The sequence below is a fragment of the Mastigoproctus giganteus genome, chromosome 12 (genome assembly GCF_048544385.1).
Source record: "Mastigoproctus giganteus isolate SK-2022 chromosome 12, ASM4854438v1, whole genome shotgun sequence".
NCBI lineage: Eukaryota > Metazoa > Arthropoda > Arachnida > Uropygi > Thelyphonidae > Mastigoproctus > Mastigoproctus giganteus.
This window is the reverse complement of record NC_143586.1, coordinates 121,241,688-121,259,954: the sequence shown is the minus strand read 5'-3', so window position 1 is coordinate 121,259,954 and position 18,267 is coordinate 121,241,688. Positions and strand designations below refer to the sequence as shown.

At 39.1% G+C, this 18,267-nt stretch overlaps 1 protein-coding gene across 1 annotated transcript in view; it reads left to right on the top strand.

Moving 5' to 3' along the window:
* Positions 1-18,267, top strand: part of TfIIFalpha (transcription factor IIFalpha) — a 175,224-nt gene that overhangs the window by 101,220 nt on the left and 55,737 nt on the right. The window contains exon 9 of the mRNA XM_090386086.1: positions 7,484-7,563. Within this exon, the coding sequence (XP_090242212.1) occupies positions 7,484-7,563 (80 nt within the window). The remainder of the gene's footprint in view (positions 1-7,483; positions 7,564-18,267) is intronic.

Sequence of the window (18,267 nt, the reverse complement as noted above, 5' to 3'; positions counted from 1 at the left end):
CTTCACATTTTTCAAGAGTTCAACCTCCATCAAGCAGATCTTAAAACAACAGCTCAGTAACCCCATACAACCTTAGAGGTCCTATCATATAAAATAGACTGTAGGTACATACATAGGAGAATCATATAGAAGACAACTGCAGAGTCAAAGAACATAAAAAAAAAATGTACAATATGGAAGAATCCTGAAGTCCAACACAGCTCTACATGCATTCCAATGTGGTGACACATGGGATTTCAACAACACTAGAAATCTCTCTATAGACAACCAGTACAACAGAAGAAAATTTAAAAAAGCCTTCTTCATAAAAATGTTCAGAGCCTCAGCAATCAACAGAAAACAAGGAGTTGAGTTCAACCCACAATTTTCCACATTTTCAGCAAGAAAATAAAGTAGAAATGAAAAACCAGGAAAAGAAATGGTCCAGATATCTGGAAGAGCGGCCTACATACAATCCGCTCCAGACCCCTAGGGGTCTGGGGGGGGGGGAGATTGTACCAACCACTGATGATTGGAGTATGAGAACAAAGGTCACCCCAGGCTTCCACTGCACAAGAACCACTGGATCCAGGATAGAATAACTTGGCATCATTCCATTGGCTAATAGACTTAATCCCTCGCCTATAAATTAACTGTTGGCAACACCCCTTGCCTGTATGCACATCAGCTTTTTGTCAGCAGGTTAAGAATTTAATCTTTATGTATTTTTGTATTTACTTAATTTAATATCTGTTTTCAGTTGTAATGGTAATTCAACTTTAGACTTAAAATTCACAATTAATTACTATTGTAATATAATTCAAATTTGTAACCCTCTTTATTTTTTTACTTGTAACAGCATGTTCTGATGATGGGTATCGATAAGATGCTTCAAACGTCATCTTAAATGTATGGTGATTTAGGCTTAATAAACTATAGTATTAATTTCATGTGGTGTATGGTTAGGGTAAGATAAACTGCAGCCATTATCAACCCACTGCAGGATGGAAGTCTCCTCAACGATTTGTGTTGAGGGAAATGGGCCATAATATGCTACGCTGGTCCAGTGCGGGTTGGCAGATTGACCGTATTTAGCAATCAGGGGCTTGAACCCGGGTCTACTCAAAGAGTGTGCTACTGCACTCCTGCTCCTGATATGAAAATTTGCTATTTGCTGGGCAAAATATATCGAGTTAGGTTGGATATATGTAGTAAAATATGTTGAATTAAACTATTTTTATCTACACAAACATTGTTTTTTTTTTTTTTTTTTTCATTTATTTTATTCCTTAAAGTTAAGCATTAAAAGGCATTATTTTCTGGCTACCCTCGTAATATTAAATTATTATGGAAATATTACACTAGTCAACAAAATAACTTTTCAGAGCAAAAATTGCGGATTCTAAAAGAAGTTGGTTGCGATTCCAAACAATTTCAATGTATGTAGTACATATAATGTACTACATACATTTTATTTCTTTTTTTTAGAATTCTTTGCCACTCAGATTTTCTTATAGTCCATTTTGCTTTCCCTCTTAAGAAACTGGCAATAATCTCCCATCATGGCAGTTTCCCAGGTTGCTTGGAAACTGCCACAATGGGAGATTACCTTGGTATCACTTTTCCATCTTGGATATATCTGATGAAAGCATTTTCCTTGCTCGTCACTTACATCTCCCAAATTTCGAGGGAAAAACTGAGATATGAACGAAGAAATTGAATTTTCAAAGACATATGACAGCCTATATCTTTAGCATTTCAGTTTTGGCACCAGAGATTTATAGTTATCTTCCCTTCCAAAAAATCTATGCTTAACTTTAAATTATCACCAAGCTGCTATTTCAGTTTACTGTAGCTTTTTGTTTCAGATACACTGTCTTCATTTTTATCTTCTTCATTAATGCACACATTATATAAAGAGGTAGAAGAAAAAGAACCTTTTTTGGTTTAACCAGCAGAACATATTTTATATTACTTTGCTGTACTAAAATTCCCCCCTCTTTTCCCACTGCTTCACAGTATAATGTTTTTCTGTTGCACAACTGTCCCAGAAATGTAAAAAAACAACAGTATTTTGTGACTACAGTAATCGAATTACCTTATGATTAACAGAGACTTTACAAGCAAGGTCATGTGCTCAGTATCATGTTGGACATACTTTCATGTTTCTTTCAAGCCAGCAGCGTGAACTAGGGGAATTGTTTTTTTGTAAATGTCCTTGAATGTTATCTACCATTCAGCTTTCAAAGCAGTGACCATTTCAGCTGTTTTTGGACAGTCTCCTCACATGCACCTAATAATCCAGTTCATCCCAGAGGTTCACTGTGGAATTGAGGTGAGGGCTCTGGGCTGGCCAGTCTGACTTTTCAGTGGGCATTCCAACTTTTCATGCAGTGCTCATGTCATGGTTTAAGATCATGAGCATTGCCCTACTGATACAGATATGGGTCTTCCTTGACATACTGCCACAATTATAGGCAGTATGTCAAGGAAGGGCAATAATTACATTATTGCCCAGGATATCTAGATAGATCTGAGCATTCGTGTTTTTTGTATCGTTACATCATTCTGTATCGTTATGTCAAATCTTTCCTCTGTAATCATTGCTTAGATATTGAGCAAAGCAGAAGATCAACAACAAATATTAATAAAGAAGTAAATTCTATATCACAGTTTTTAGAATAAATTTTTCTTGAATAATTGTAATTTTTTTCATGTAATCTGTGATTTTTGGGTACCTTTTCTAGAATAGCTTATTTTTTTATGTAATGTTTGGTTTTATATTCTAAAATGTTTGTGATAGTTTTTTATGTTATTTGTGATATGGGAAATAGTTCATGTTATTTTTTATTTGCAATATTAAAATTTTATTATGAAAATATGTATATATATTAATATTTTGTAAAAAAAAAAATAAAAAGTCAGTAAAACTGCAAGCCCAGTGTTAAAATATTCACAGCTCATCACTGATTATCAGTGATTGACATGCGTAGTGCACAATGGTTAGTCTTAGGGTGTTTATTACCCCCTTGCCGCTGTTTAAAATCAGGAACTCGTTTTCTGATTTTAAAACAGTGCAAGGTGGGAATAAACACCCTAAGGCTAACCATAGCAGGCTAGGCATGTCATCACTGCTACTCTCAGTGATCAATTGGAGGGGATACCAGATTGTAAAGACTAACCAAAAGGTGGCTTTTCTGATGAATTACATTTCTGGCTATGCCATGTAGATAGAGTACACGTGTGTATAGTGACAAACTGCAGTGAGCAATCACTTCGATGACCTGGTCCATCAGAAACAGGCAGGTGGTGGCATTATTTTGGTAGGGGGATGTTTTCCTAGGAATCTTTTTTTTAAACCCTCAATCCCTAGATTGCACTCTAAATCCTATAAACTACCTATCCATTGTTGCTGATCAGGTATGCTCCTTCATGGTGACCGTCTGAATGGCACATGGGTGTGTGTTCCAGCAGGATAATGCACCCTGGCATGTTGCTAGTAATATTCAAAGAATGGTTTGCTGAACACGAAAATGACTCCATGTGCTACCTTGGCTACTGAATTCACTGGATATGAATCTCATAGAACATTTCTAGGATTATGTGGATTGACAGATGTGGAATTTGGATCTTCCACTGTGGATTATCGCAGATGTAATGCAATCCTGGTGACATAGTGCAACATACCTTTTGCAAAGTTCAGAGGCCTTATGGAGTTCATGCCTTGCAGTTTGAGGATGGTACTGGCAGCAAGAGGAGGACATAACCACTATTAAGTAGGTTGTCATAATGTTTTGACTGGACAATATATATATTTTTTCTGCTCTTAATGAAACAATGAAATAAATATTCAAATAAAAATGGAAGTTTCAAAATATTTGCTGAAATAGTTTCCAATGTGCATATATGAGAGAGAAAAATTGCCCATGTATGTTTTATATGGAACATATGATGTTACATGAAATTGTGTGCTATAGCGCACATTTCTACCATACACTTATTTTATTTATTTTTTTTTTCAGAATGTATTTTCCATGTTATAGCAAGATCAGCTGTATTTATTAAATGTGTATTTTATTTTTTTGTAATGAAGAATTTAAATTAATAAATGTGTTTTATACACGTTGAGTTTCCAACAAAACAAATCTTTTATTAAGCCTGCTAAAAACAAAATCGTAAAATACAAACATGGAACTAACTAATAGTAACTTCTATTTTGAAATTTATAAAACAAAAGTAGAACATTCAAAATTATGCACACATGTGCACACAAAAAACACACACACACACACACTAGGTGGTTATAAAATAAGTTTCCCTATTCAGGAGACCCTAGTGTCAAAACGGTTAGAGATAGCACTGTGAAAATCGTGGGTATGAGAAAGCAATTTGTAGAAAAAAAAATTAGTTAAAATTTCCGCCACCAGGGTAAGAAATTGACACTGTAAACACGAGATGGAATACTTAACTTAGGATTAGATTTTAATGTCAGAACTTGGAAATCTACAGATATTTTTCTATGTGCTTTTCTAAAAACGGAGGACTACATTTGAAACGCATAAGGAATGTTGGGAATATGCTGTTTAATGCTTGCTTTCAAATTGACAAGCGTCTGTATGCCGCCACGGTAAACTCTGTCTTTCAGGTATCCCCATAGCCAGAAATCACAGGGATTGAGATCTGCTGATCAGGCTGGCCAGAACTGCAGAAAGTCTCTAGAAATGATGCAATCATTTCTGAATGTTGAATGGAGCAGTTCCTTCACTTGTTGACCAACATGGGGAGGGGCACCATCTTGCCTTAACACTATGGTGTCCAAGCATTGCCTTTCTTGCAGAACAGGAATAATGTGATCTCTTAGAAGAACACAGTACCGTACACCTTACGGGACCATGAGGTGTAAAATCTTCAAAGAAAAATGGTCCAATTATGAACTCTGCTGTGAATCCACACCATACTGTAACGTATGGACTTTTTAGTAGCCTTTCATGCACAATGGACGAGAAGTTCTCCATATTTGGAAATTTTGTGCATTTACATGCTTCATGAAGAGTGGAATGTGCGTCATCAGACCACAAGTTTCAAATCCGTATATCGTCAAGTTCCATATGAGCCAGAAATCGTAGAACAAAGTCTATTCGTTGTTGCTGATCACAAGACTTCAGTTCTTGCACTACATTACTCTTGTACGGGAACCAGCGTAAAGTTATTCAAAGCAATTTATGTACAGTAGACCATGGAAGGTTCAAGTCTCTTGACACACCTCTGGTACTACTGACTGGTAGTGTTTCGCATTTTGACCTGGAGGCCATTACAACTGCCATTTCATCCACTGCCTCCATTCTGATCCGTGGTCGTCCCCTGCCGGTCACTTCGAATTTCTTTATTAGTATTCAAAGCCCCACTGATGTCAAAGGTCCTTTTAATTTCTGATATTCATGTAGTGCTGCATTAGCATTACTGTTATTCTGGTAGAAGAATTTTACTAAAACACCACGTTCCTTTTTTGTAAGAGCCATAATGGTTATTTCCGGTGGTGTTGGCCTTTCTGCTTTTATCAGAGGCAGAGGGTTGTGATAAATGGCTATTCCTCAGATTGGGTTGATGTAAGAAGTGGGGTTCCCCAAGGATCAGTATTAGGACCACTGTTGTTTTTAATTTTCATAAACGACATTGATGAAGGGATAGAGGGCGTGATGTCTAAATTTGCAGATGATGTTAAAATTGGTAGAGTAGTTAATGATCACTGTCAAGCTGAGCTTCTTCAGAGAGACCTAGATAGACTTCAACAATGGTCAGAAAAATGGCAGCTGTGCTTTAATCCAACAAAGTGTAAGGTATTACATCTGGGAAACAGTAATCCCAAAATAACTTATTCACTTGGTGGAGTTCAACTAAACCCAGTACTGGAGGAAAGGGACTTGGGTGTTACGATACGGTCAGACATGAAATTCTCTGAGCATTGTAAACAGGTTGCAAGGAAGGCCCATGGTGTCCTATCGATGATCTATCGAACTTTTGCAAGTAGAGATAGGGACGTGATAATCCCATTATATAAGGCTTATGTTAGACCACACTTGGAATACTGTGTTCAAGTATGGAGACCGCACCTAAAGAAAGACATCGAGCTTCTTGAAAGGGTGCAAAGAAGGGTAACTCGCCTGGTGAGATCGGCAAAAGGGCGTCCTTATGAAGAAAGACTTTGAATATGTGGGTTGCAGAGTTTGGAAACTAGACACCTTAGAGGAGATTTGATTGAGGTGTTTAAGGCTCTGAGAGGCATCAGTAAAATGAATGAGGACGAAATTTTCAAGATTATAAATGATGCTAGAACTAGGGGACATAAATTCAAGTTACGGGGGGAAATGTTTAGATTGGACTGCAGGAAGTTTTATTTTAGCCAGCGAGTTATAAATTACTGGAATAAGTTGCCTTCATGGGTGGTAGAGGCCGACAGTTTGGGGAAATTCAAAGGTCATCTGGATAGTACTTTCGGGTAAGGGAAGCGCATAGGATGATAGGATTAATTTCCTTTTTATTTATTTTTATTTCATTTTATTATTTTTATTTATTTATTAATTATTATTATTTATTTAATTTTTGTTTTTATCATTGTTTTGTTCGGATTTTTTTTTTTTTTTTGGCTGGTGCAGCATAAGCCATAGGCTTTCTTGCACCATACGGCCGTTACTAATACTAATACTGGAATAAGTTGCCTTCATGGGTGGTAGAGGCCGACAGATTGGGGAAATTCAAAGGTCATCTGGATAGTACTTTCGGGTAAGGGAAGCGCATAGGATAATAGGTTTAATTTCCTTTTTTTTTTATTAATTATTGTTATTTATTTATTTTTTTGTTTTTATCATTGTTTTGTTCTGATTTTTTTTTTTTTTTTTGGCTGGTGCAGCATAAGCCATAGGCTTTCTTGCACCATGCGGCCATTACTAATACTATCTAACAGGATGTTATCGTAAGCAGCATGTCTTGAAGTAAATGACAACTTTTACGTATGTGCAGTGCTGTTTTTGCCCTTGGTGACAGAAATTTGAACTAAATTTTTCTTCTACAAATTGCTTTCCCATATCCCACCGATTTTCACAGTGCTAACTCTGTTTTGACACTAGGATCTCCTGAATAGAGAAACTTATTTTATAACCACTCAGTATATATATATAAAATAATTGTAATCACGAATTACAACTTAATACTCCCATATTAAGTTGTAATTCGTGTTTTTTTCCCCTCAATATTACCTCAATTTCAATTGAAGACCTTGGGTTGCTTATGCTTAATATCATTAGTAATTTCCCTCAAAAGGTATTAATGTTGAAATTGGGTTTAGAATAAATTTATTATTATTTTGGTGACTTTTTGTTCAAGAAATTGATTAAGTAATACAATTAGAAAAATTAATATTTCCAAAAACTGTTAAGACTAATAGCATTGTGATTATGGCATATTCTTAATAATATTTTGTTATATTTGCTGCTTGTTATTTTAACAGGTTCTTCTGGGGAATCAAGCTCTGAATCATCAGATTCTGATTTTGATGATGCTAAATTTCAGTCTGCTATGTTCATGCAGGTATAGTTCACTCCAAGGATAATTTTTTTAGAAAACATGCATAAATGTTCAAGTATTGTTCTATGAAACAAAATATTTTTAACGTTTGCTGTTTATTTGTAACTTTTTGAGGTATGCCAGGTGGTTAAAACCTTGATTTTATTTTAATTATTATAAGTTAATAATAAATTTTCTAAATTTTCACTGAATTACTTAAAAATATTCTTACATCTATGCACAAGAGTTAATGAAAAAAAAAAAAAAAAAAGTCAATTTTAAGAGACATTTGCTTTAGCATTAGTAGAGGCATACGATGCAAGAGGCATATTATGCAGCATCAGCCAAAAAAAAAAAAAAAAACTCCCATTTCACCCCTCCAAATACCTGTCCAGCTCAGCCTTAAATTTAATTAGGCTATCAACTTCCACAACAAAAGATGGAACTCTCTTCCACCAATCATCTACCTGCTGGCTAGAGGCAAATTTCTGCACATCTATTCTACAACTGTCTTTCCTCAGTTTGAATCTGTGCCCCCCCTCAGGTTCTTAATCTTAACAAGAGGAAGAATCCCATCAGCATTCAGCTTGCTCAAGCCATTGAAGGCCTTATACACCTCGCAGGTACGTACTCTCCAGGCTCTGCAATTTGCAGAACTTAAGCCTTTCTTTGTACCTCTCACCAATCTTGTTGCCCTTCTTTTTACTCGTTCCAGCAGCTCTACGTCCTTCTTAAAATGAGGCCTCCAGACCTGTATACAGTACTCAAGGTGTGGCCTGACCATTGCTGTGTATAACAGGATAATCACCTCCCTGTCCCTGCTAGCAAAATTCCTATATATCATTAGCATTAGCATAGGCACATGGTGCAAGAAAGCAAGCTTATATAGCACCACCCAAAAAAAAAAAAAAAACCCCTTATTTAACCCATCCACTCCCTCCAAATGTTTGTCAAGTTCTGCCTTGAATCTATTTAAGCTATCAACTTCTACAACGACAGATGGAAGTTTGTTCCACCAATCGACCACCCGCTGGCTAAAGGCAAACTTCCGCACATCTATCGTACAACTGTCTTTTCTCAATTTGAATTTATGCCCTCTCAGGCGATTATTCTAAGCAAGAGGAGGAATCCCTTCCGCATTGAGCATGCCCAAACCATTCAAGGCTTTATACACCTCAATCAGAACACTGCAGGTGCCTAGTCTCCAGACACTGTAATTTGCAAAACTTAAGCCTTTCTTTGTAAGAGCAACCCTTTGTTCCATTCACTAATCTTGTTGCCCTTCTCTGTACTCGTTCCAACAGCTCTACGTCCTTCTTAAAATGAGGCCTCCAGACCTGTATACAGTACTCAAGGTGTGACCTGACCATTGCCTTATACAAGGGGATAATCACTTCCTTATCCCTGCTAGAAAAATTCCTGTATATCATTGATGAGACACCATGAGCTACTCTTGCAGACCGTCTGCACTGCTCAGAAAATCTCTTATCTGCCTGTACAATTACCCCCAGATCCTTTTCATTCTTTACCACTATCAGTGTGGTACCATGGAGTTGATATGTTACTCTGGGATTACTGCTCCCCATACGTAGTACTTTACATTTGTCAATGTTAAACTTCATTTGCCACCTCTCAGTCCATCTCCTCAACTTTTCTAGATTCTTTTGCAGCAGTGTACTGTCATTAGTGTCATTAACAACCCTGCCAACCTTCGTATCATCTGCAAACTTGGATATTAAGCCTGATAATACCATCATCAATATCATTTATAAATACAGAAAACAACAATGGACACAACACTGAACCCTGATGGACTCCGTTAATAACATTAGTCCACGAAGAGCAGTGTTCATTGATTACCACTCTGTCTTCTCCTACTCAACCATCCCTTTATCCATAGCAGCAATTTGCCTCCAATGCCACACTGCTCCAATTTGTGCAGCAGTCTTCCATGTGCAACAGTATCAAAGGCTTTCTAAGATCCAAATATCTGATATCAAAGTTATTCTTTGCATCCAGTTCCTTTGTGACTACATCATAGTATCCAATCAAATCAGTCAGACAAGACTTCCCCTTAACAAACCCATGCTGTGTCAGAGCTATAACTGAAGTCTTGTCTAGATGATCCTGCAATGCTTCTTTAACCAGTGTCTCCATTAATTTCCCTGGAACAGAAGTTAAACTGACAGGTCTGTTATTATCTGTCTCTCCCTTTGATCCTCCTTTGTGGATTAAGGTAAACTTATGTGGTCACATTTGCACATCTCCAGTCCATGGGTACCTCCCCTGAGTCCAGGGAAGCTCTCATAATTATGGCTAAGGGTTTGCTTACTTTCTTTGCCTCCTCCTTTAATATAACTGGATAGATTCCATCCGCCCCAGGTGCCTTTCTTGTGTTTATCTTCAACAATTTCTCCTCCACTTTGCTCTCAGTTATTACAAAATCACTTAGCTCCATGTTAGAGTTTGATAAACTTCTGGCACTCCCCTCTTTGAATAACTCTTCATGTGTGAATGTTGATGCAGAATACTGATTCAGTTTATCAGCTATCTGAGCATGATCATCAGTAGTTAACCCATGTATGTTAAGTGGTCCAATCTGATTCATCCCTTTCCTTCTAGAGTTTACATAAGTAAAGAACTCTTTGCCGTTTTTCTTTGCATCCTTTGCCAAGAATTTCTTGTAATCTGCCTTCGCCTGCCTAATCTCCTTTGTGACTTGATTACAGACTAGTTTATATCTGCAATAGGCTTCTGTGTCACCGGATACTTTATATGCATCCCATACATTTTTTTTTTCTCTGCCACGAGCCTCATTAGTTCATCCGATATCTGTTTAGGCCTAAACCTGAACAGTATTTCTTAGTTGGAATGAAAAGCCTAGTAGCCTCCAAGATTAAGTCCCTGAGGGCTTCGCATTTAAAACTCAACGTTGGTAACATCATCAATTGATCCCACCGTACAGAATTTAAAAACTGTCTGAGACCGCTGTAGTCACCTTTACAAAAGCAATAGCCTTACCCTTTAGCCTTGATGGTAGTAGGTACATCGTTAAGTGGTGCCTCCGTAGCCAGGTGGGCAGGAGCAGCAGTGCGTAGCACACGCTTCTTGATTAAACCAGGGTTTGAGCCCGTGATCACCAAATACGGAGGATGCGGAAAGGTCAGAGAATGACCACCGCATATCCCAGCAGCAATATGGCCTTAGTAGCTAATGCTCCTTAAAAAAAAAACCAAAAAAAAAAACATCTTTAAGTAATTCCCACATCAGTACATTGTGATCACTGTCAGCCAGTGGTTCCTTTATCTGGAAATTCTTAACGCATGAATAATCACTGCTGATTATCAGATCAAGAGTATTACTTCCTCTGGTTGCCTCTCGAACATGTTGCTGTAGAAAACAGTCATCCAATAAATGCACAAATGTCTTGTTAGTGTGCGATTGACCAACCCACAAGTTTCAGTCGATATCTGGAAATTTCCCCATTATAAGACATTCTGATTTATTGGCCTACTCTATTTCTCTGCACAATTGCTCATTAGCATTAGCATTAGCATTAGTAGAGGCATTTGATGCAAGAAAGCAAGCTTATGTAGCATCAGCCAAAAAAAAAAAAAAAAAAAACCACTTCCACTTCACCCCCCTGTTCGTTCAAAATACCTGTCCAGCTGAGCCTTAAACTTATTTAGGCTATCAACCTCCACTACAAGGGATGGAAGTCGGTTCCACCAACCAACCACCCGCTGGCTAAAGGCAAATTTCCGCACGTCTATCCTACATCTGTCTTTCCTCAATTTGAACTTATGCCCTCTCAGGTGATTTTTCTGAGCTAGAGGAAGAATCCCATCAGCACCGAGCACGCTTAAACCATTCAAGGCCCTACACACCTCCATCAGATCACCTCGCTGGTGCCCAGTCTCCAGACACTGCAATTTGCAAAACTTAAGCCTTTCCCCGCAAGAGCACCCCCTTGTTCCACTCACCAATCTCGTTGCCCCTCTCTGCACTCGTTCCAGCAGCTCTACATCCTTCTTGAAATGAGGCCTCCAGACCCGTATACAGTACTCCAGGTGTGGCCTGACCATCGCCTTATACAATGGAATAATCACCTCCTTATCCCTGCTGGAAAAATTCCTGTATATCATTGACAATACTCCATGAGCTACTCCTGCAGCCCGTCTGCACTGCTCAGAGAACTTCATATCTGCCTGCACAACCACCCCCAAGTCCCTTTCATTCTCTACCACTGTCAGTGTTGTACCACAGAGCTGATACGTTGCTCTGGGGTTGCTGTCTCCCATGTGCAGTACCTTAAATTTGTCAATGTCAAACTTCATTTGCCACCCCTCAGCCCATCTGCCCAACCCCTCCAGATCCTGTTGCAGCAGCATAGTGTCAATAGTGTCCTTGACAACGCTGCCAACCTTTGTATCGTCTGCAAACTTGGACATTAAGCCCGATATACCATCATCAACATCATCTACAAATACAGAAAACAACAATGGACCCAACACCGAGCCCCGAGGGACTCCACTAATAACATCTGTCCACGATGAGCAGCGTCCACTGACCGCCACTCCCCGCCCCCTCCCCCCCAACCACCCCCCCCCCACCCACAGCAGCAACCCGCCTCCAATGCCACACCGCTCCAACTTGTGTAGCAGTCTTCCATGTGCAACAGCATCAAAAGCCCCCCCAAGATCCAAGCACATAACATCAAAGCCATTCCCCGCATCCAGCTCCTTTGCGACCGCATCACAGCACTCAATCAAGTCGGCCAGGCAAGACTCCCCCCCCAACAAAACCATGCCGCGTCCGAGCTACAACTGAAGTCCCGTCTAAACGACCCCGCAGTGCCTCCCCAACCAGTGCCTCCACTAACTTTCCCGGAACAGAAGTCAAGCTCACAGGTCCATAACCACTTGTGTCAGCCCTTGATCCTCCTTTGTGAATCGGGGTCACACTTGCACACCTCCAGTCCACGGGCACCCCCCCCCCCCCCCCCGAGTCCAAGGAAGCTCCCACAACCATGGCTAAGGGTTTGCTTACTTCCCCCGCCGCCTCCCTCAACACAACTGGACAGACCCCATCCACCCCGGGTGCCTCTCCCGTGTCTATCTTCAACAGTTTCTCCTCCACTCCACTCCCAGTCATCTCAAGATTCTGTAGCTTACTGCTAGAGTTGAATACACCTCTGGCATTCCCCTCGCTGAATACCTCCTCATGTGTGAATGTCGATGCAAAATACTCACTCAGTCTGCCAGCCACCCAAGCAGGATCACCAACACTCGACCCATCAATATCAAGTGGACCAATCCGACTCACCCCCCCCCCCTCCAGAGTTTACATAAGTAAAGAACTCTTTGCTGTTTTTCTTTGCATCCCTTGCCAAGGATTTCTCGTAATCTGCCTTCGCCTGCCTAACCTCCTTTGTAACTTGGTTGCATATCAACTTGTATCTATCATAGGCTTCTGTGTCATGTGTTAATTTGTATGTATCCCATGCATTTTTCTTCTCTGCCATATGCCTCATTAGTTCATCTGACATCCGTTTTGGCCTAAACCTTGAACAATATTTCTTAGTTGGTATGTAAAGCCTAGTAGCTTCCAAGATAAGTTCTTTGAATGCTTCCCATTTTGAATTTGCTGTTGGTAACATCATCAGTTGGTCCCACTGTATAGAATTTAAATACTGTCTCAGTCCATCGTAGTCGCCTTTACGGAAGCAATAACCCTTCCCTTTACCCCTAATTGGTAGTTACCTCTTTGAGTAAATCCCACTTCAGCACACTGTGATCACTGCCACCTAGTGGTTCATTTATCTGCAGACTCTTAATTAGCATTAGTAGAGGCATTTGATGCAAGAAAGCAAGCTTATGTAGCATCAGCCAAAAAAAAAAAAAAAAAAAAAAAACCACTTCCACTTCACCCCCCTGTTCGTTCAAAATACATGTCCAGCTGAGCCTTAAACTTATTTAGGCTATCAACCTCCACCACAAGGGATGGAAGTCTGTTCCACCAACCAACCACCCGCTGGCTAAAGGCAAATTTCCGCACGTCTATCCTACATCTGTCTTTCCTCAATTTGAATTTATGCCCTCTCAGGTGATTTTTCTGAGCTAGAGGAAGAATCCCATCAGCATTGAGCATGCTTAAACCATTCAAGGCTTTATACACCTCTATCAGATCACCTCGCTGGTGCCTAGTCTCCAGACACTGTAATTTGCAAAACTTAAGCCTTTCTTCGTAAGAGCACCCCTTTGTTCCATTCACTAATCTTGTTGCCCTTCTCTGTACTCGTTCCAGCAGCTCTACATCCTTCTTGAAATGAGGCCTCCAGACCTGTATACAGTACTCTAGGTGTGGCCTGACCATCGCCTTATACAATGGAATAATCACCTCCTTATCCCTGCTGGAAAAATTCCTGTATATCATTGACAATACTCCATGAGCTACTCTTGCAGCCCGTCTGCACTGCTCAGAGAACTTCATATCTGCCTGCACAACCACCCCCAAGTCCCTTTCATTCTCTACCACTGTCAGTGTTGTACCACAGAGTTGATACGTTGCTCTGGGGTTGCTGTTTCCCATGTGTAGTACTTTACATTTGTCAATGTTAAACTTCATTTGCCACCTCTCAGCCCATCTGCTCAACCTTTCCAGATCCTGTTGCAGCAGCATAGTGTCAGTAGTGTCCTTGACAACCCTGCCAACCTTTGTATCGTCTGCAAACTTGGACATTAAGCCCGATATACCATCATCAATATCATTTATAAATACAGAAAACAATGATGGACCCAACACTGAGCCCTGAGGGACTCCACTAATAACATCAGTCCACGATGAGCAGTGTCCATTGATTACCACTCTCTGTCTTCTCCCCCTCAACCACCCCTTTATCCATAGCAGCAATTTGCCTCCAATGTCACACTGCTCCAATTTGTGTAGCAGTCTTCCATGTGCAACAGTATCAAAAGCCTTTCTAAGATCTAAGTATATAATATCAAAGTTATTCCCTGCATCCAGTTCTTTTGTGACTGCATCAGATCAAGAGTATTACTTCCTCTGGTTGCCTCTCGAACATGTTGCTGTAGAAAACAGTCATCCAATAAATGCACAAATGTCTTGTTAGTGTGCGATTGACCAACCCACAAGTTTCAGTCGATATCTGGAAATTTCCGCATTATAAGACATTCTGATTTATTGGCCTACTCTATTTCTCTGCACAATTGCTCATTATACTCATCAGATTCATTAGGCCTATAACACACACACACACACACACACACACACACACACACACACACACACACACACACACACACACACACACACACCTACTCTCATTTTTCCTTTCCCAGTGCTTATGTCACACCAAACAGACTCAACATTGCATTGTCCACCAATGTAAATTGGATGCACTTCCTTAGATTTTGTGTTTCTTAACTAACAGCATAACCCCTCCTCCCTTCCTGTCTTGTCTATCCTCTCTGTACACATTGTATTCCCCAAATTCCAATTCTGCATTGCTTGTCTGTGTGACACCATGTCTCTGATATCCCAACAATATCTGCTTTTGATGTCTTGACTAGTACTTCAAGCTCATCAAATTTATTAACTGTACTCCTAGCATTGGTGTACATGCAAGTATACATGCACCTGTTTCTACTCTTAGTTAGCCTAACACAGCCCATGTATTTACTTTTTCCACATTGACTCCCAGCAGCCCCGGAAATCTTCATTACCTTGCTTTCCAGGCTACTGCTCATTCTAATAGAAGCAGTGCAAGAATCACTTTTGCGTATGCCTGCGACTACTGTTAACATTTTAGTCTGTGTATCCCTCCAAGTTAGCAATTTTCCAACCCACCTAACACTGCCTCTATAGCATCAGCAAATATTCTTGCACCCTTTATATTTAAGTGTACCCCATACCTGTAGAAACAGTCTCTCCTGTCAACAAGCACAGACCAGGCTGTAAAAAATTCTACCCCTTGCACAATCTCTTCAGGGCCGCATTGATCGACAAGGCTCTCATCATATACCCCCTCGTATCATGTCTGGGCAGAATTGCAGACACTTTCATATTCAGCCCTAAATCGCAATTTTTTTTAACATTGATCTGTACTTGTTGAGTAAATCTGCAGATCTCTTACTCTTAATGTCATTAGTTCCAACGTGTATCACCTTTTGTGCCCTTATAAGATATCTGCTCTACAACGTCATCAACTTTTGCCCCTTGCAGACATAACCTGGTCCTGTTCCACCTATTCTTCTTGCATAGTAAATTCTACATCTCACTGACAATAGAGTCACCAACAATAACTAGTTCCTTTGGGACCTTTATGTTATGACAAAACAAAACTGAACTGATTTAACTAGCAACTCGATGGGATGAGAGATGCTATGTTGGAAAATAATGCTCATTGCTTTACTGCTGAGATGTTTCAGTGTCATGCTGAGAAAATAATTTCACACTATATTGTGATCAGTACCGGAGATAAATATAATTCATAAATATTTTCTTTTATGTAATTCTGTAGTTGCATAAATAATATTATAAGTATTCTATAATTTAACACAATATATATACACACTGGTGTTCAAAGAAAGCATCACCTAGGAATCTCACATTTCTAACCCTTTTTTTGATGGTATGTTACATTAATGACTAGCATCACCAATAGAAATATAAACAAAACATATTTATTAATAGTTACGGCAAAGCTAAGTAATATTTGATAGGCTCTCAAATTATTTCAAAATGAGCATTTACAACCTTTATACAACAGTTTTGGTAAATATGACAGCTATGGATAAAATGTTATCAGAAGCCCTCAATTTGCTTCAGTTTATCATTTTAAATGGAAAACAAAATGAAAAGTTCACCAGGTGCAAACTAATATTTAGTTGAACTGCCTTTTGCCCTGATGACAGCAGCACACCGTCAAAACATTGACAAGATCAATTTCTGAAGATAATCAACTAATAGTTCATGGTTCCAAAAATGAATTATGGCTTCCTGATGTTCACGAAGGGTGTTTGGTTTCTTTCTGACAACTGCAGATTCCACACGGTGCCAACATTTCTCATTGAGAAACATGCCAACATTGGCTTCATTTGAATTATAAACAAAATGTTATTTAGAATAGTGAGACGACACATATATGACAATGCAGTATAGCCTTTTGGAAAGTAGGCTGAAAAGGGGGTGACAAGTTTTTGGAATATTTTTGCAAATAACAGTTGACTGTTAAGTGGTTAATTCACTTTAATATTCTCTTTCAGAACCTTATAAACTTTAATTAGATTCCCTCTAAACTGTGTAGCCCCCATATGTAGCTCATGTGAGGGAGCCCTTAGTCAGTCTGTATTAACCAAAGCATATGTTGTTATTAGTATAAGTTTCTGGTTTCTTTTTTTCTTATTCATTCACCTTGGCATTCTTCTCATGCTATATTTTCCTAATGGTATATATCCATTCATGGCTTCCATTATGGTGGCTTTAAAGGCCGCCTCCGCAAGAAGAATAGGTGGCCGTAGCCACCTATTCTTCTTCCACCTTGATTAGACCGGGGTTCGAGCCCGTCACCAACAAATACGGAGGATGCGGAAAGGTCAGGGAATGACCACCGCATATTCCCGGAGCAATATGGCCTTAGTTGCTAATGCTCCTAAAAACTAAATAACAAACTAACAAACAAAAAAGTGTTCTGCTCAGGAGTTCATACAATGTTTAAAAGAACAGGAAATTGGTGGTAACCATATACTTTCATTATGTGATGTTATTACATTATATATGGTTATTCCCATCAACCATGCAGTTGACACAATTCATTTGTATTCTCCCTACCTACTCTGTCTTGAATGTGTAATGTAAGAAGGGCATGATATTTGTTATCAGGAGTAGATATGTCTTAAAAGGAAACAAAATTGCATAGAAATTCATTAGAGCAATTTTATTTGGCTAATGTTAGGATCTTGAGGGAGAAAGTGGGGCGAGGGTTAACCTCAAATTTCAAGAGCTGCCTTGCACCTTTCTTCTGAGGGTCTAATGCAGCGGTTCCCAACCGGTGGTTCGTGAGCCCCTGGGGGTTTGCGAAAGTGTTCTGGGGGGGGGTTCACAGTAAAAATTCTGTAATGCCATCTGCTTAGATTTACATAGGTACATTATTGTGCACTACAAAATATAACTAATAATAAACAAAGTAAGATAAAATTAAATAAAAATTAAAAATTGCCAAAGAAAGAAACATCTCCCATAATTCCTTATAATTAGTTTACTATCTTACAGTATAACATGTTAAATAAATGTTTTCCATATTAAATTTTTTTTTATTCTCAAGGATCATTGTTATGTATAGGTACTTTTTTTTTTTTTAGAACCTATAGTACTTAGTATTGTGAATGGGTTGAAAAGTTTAAAGAAAATACTTGTTGACATTAAACTTGAACTTCTGTAGATTGTAATTTTCAGGAAATATGTATGAAGGAAGGTGGTTCCAGAAAACAGAAGTTGAATGAATAAATGAGGAAGAAGAAAAGTTGGTTCTGTGAGTTTGAACTTGGACAGCAGAATGATGTTGTCTGATCGCGGTACATGTTCGGACTGCTTTGAAAGAGAGAACAGGAATTATAGAAGCCAATTCAGAAGAACAGTGCCATGCAAGTATCTATAGAAAAGACATGCAACAGAAACAGAAAGTCTTACAGAGAGTGGAGAGACTCT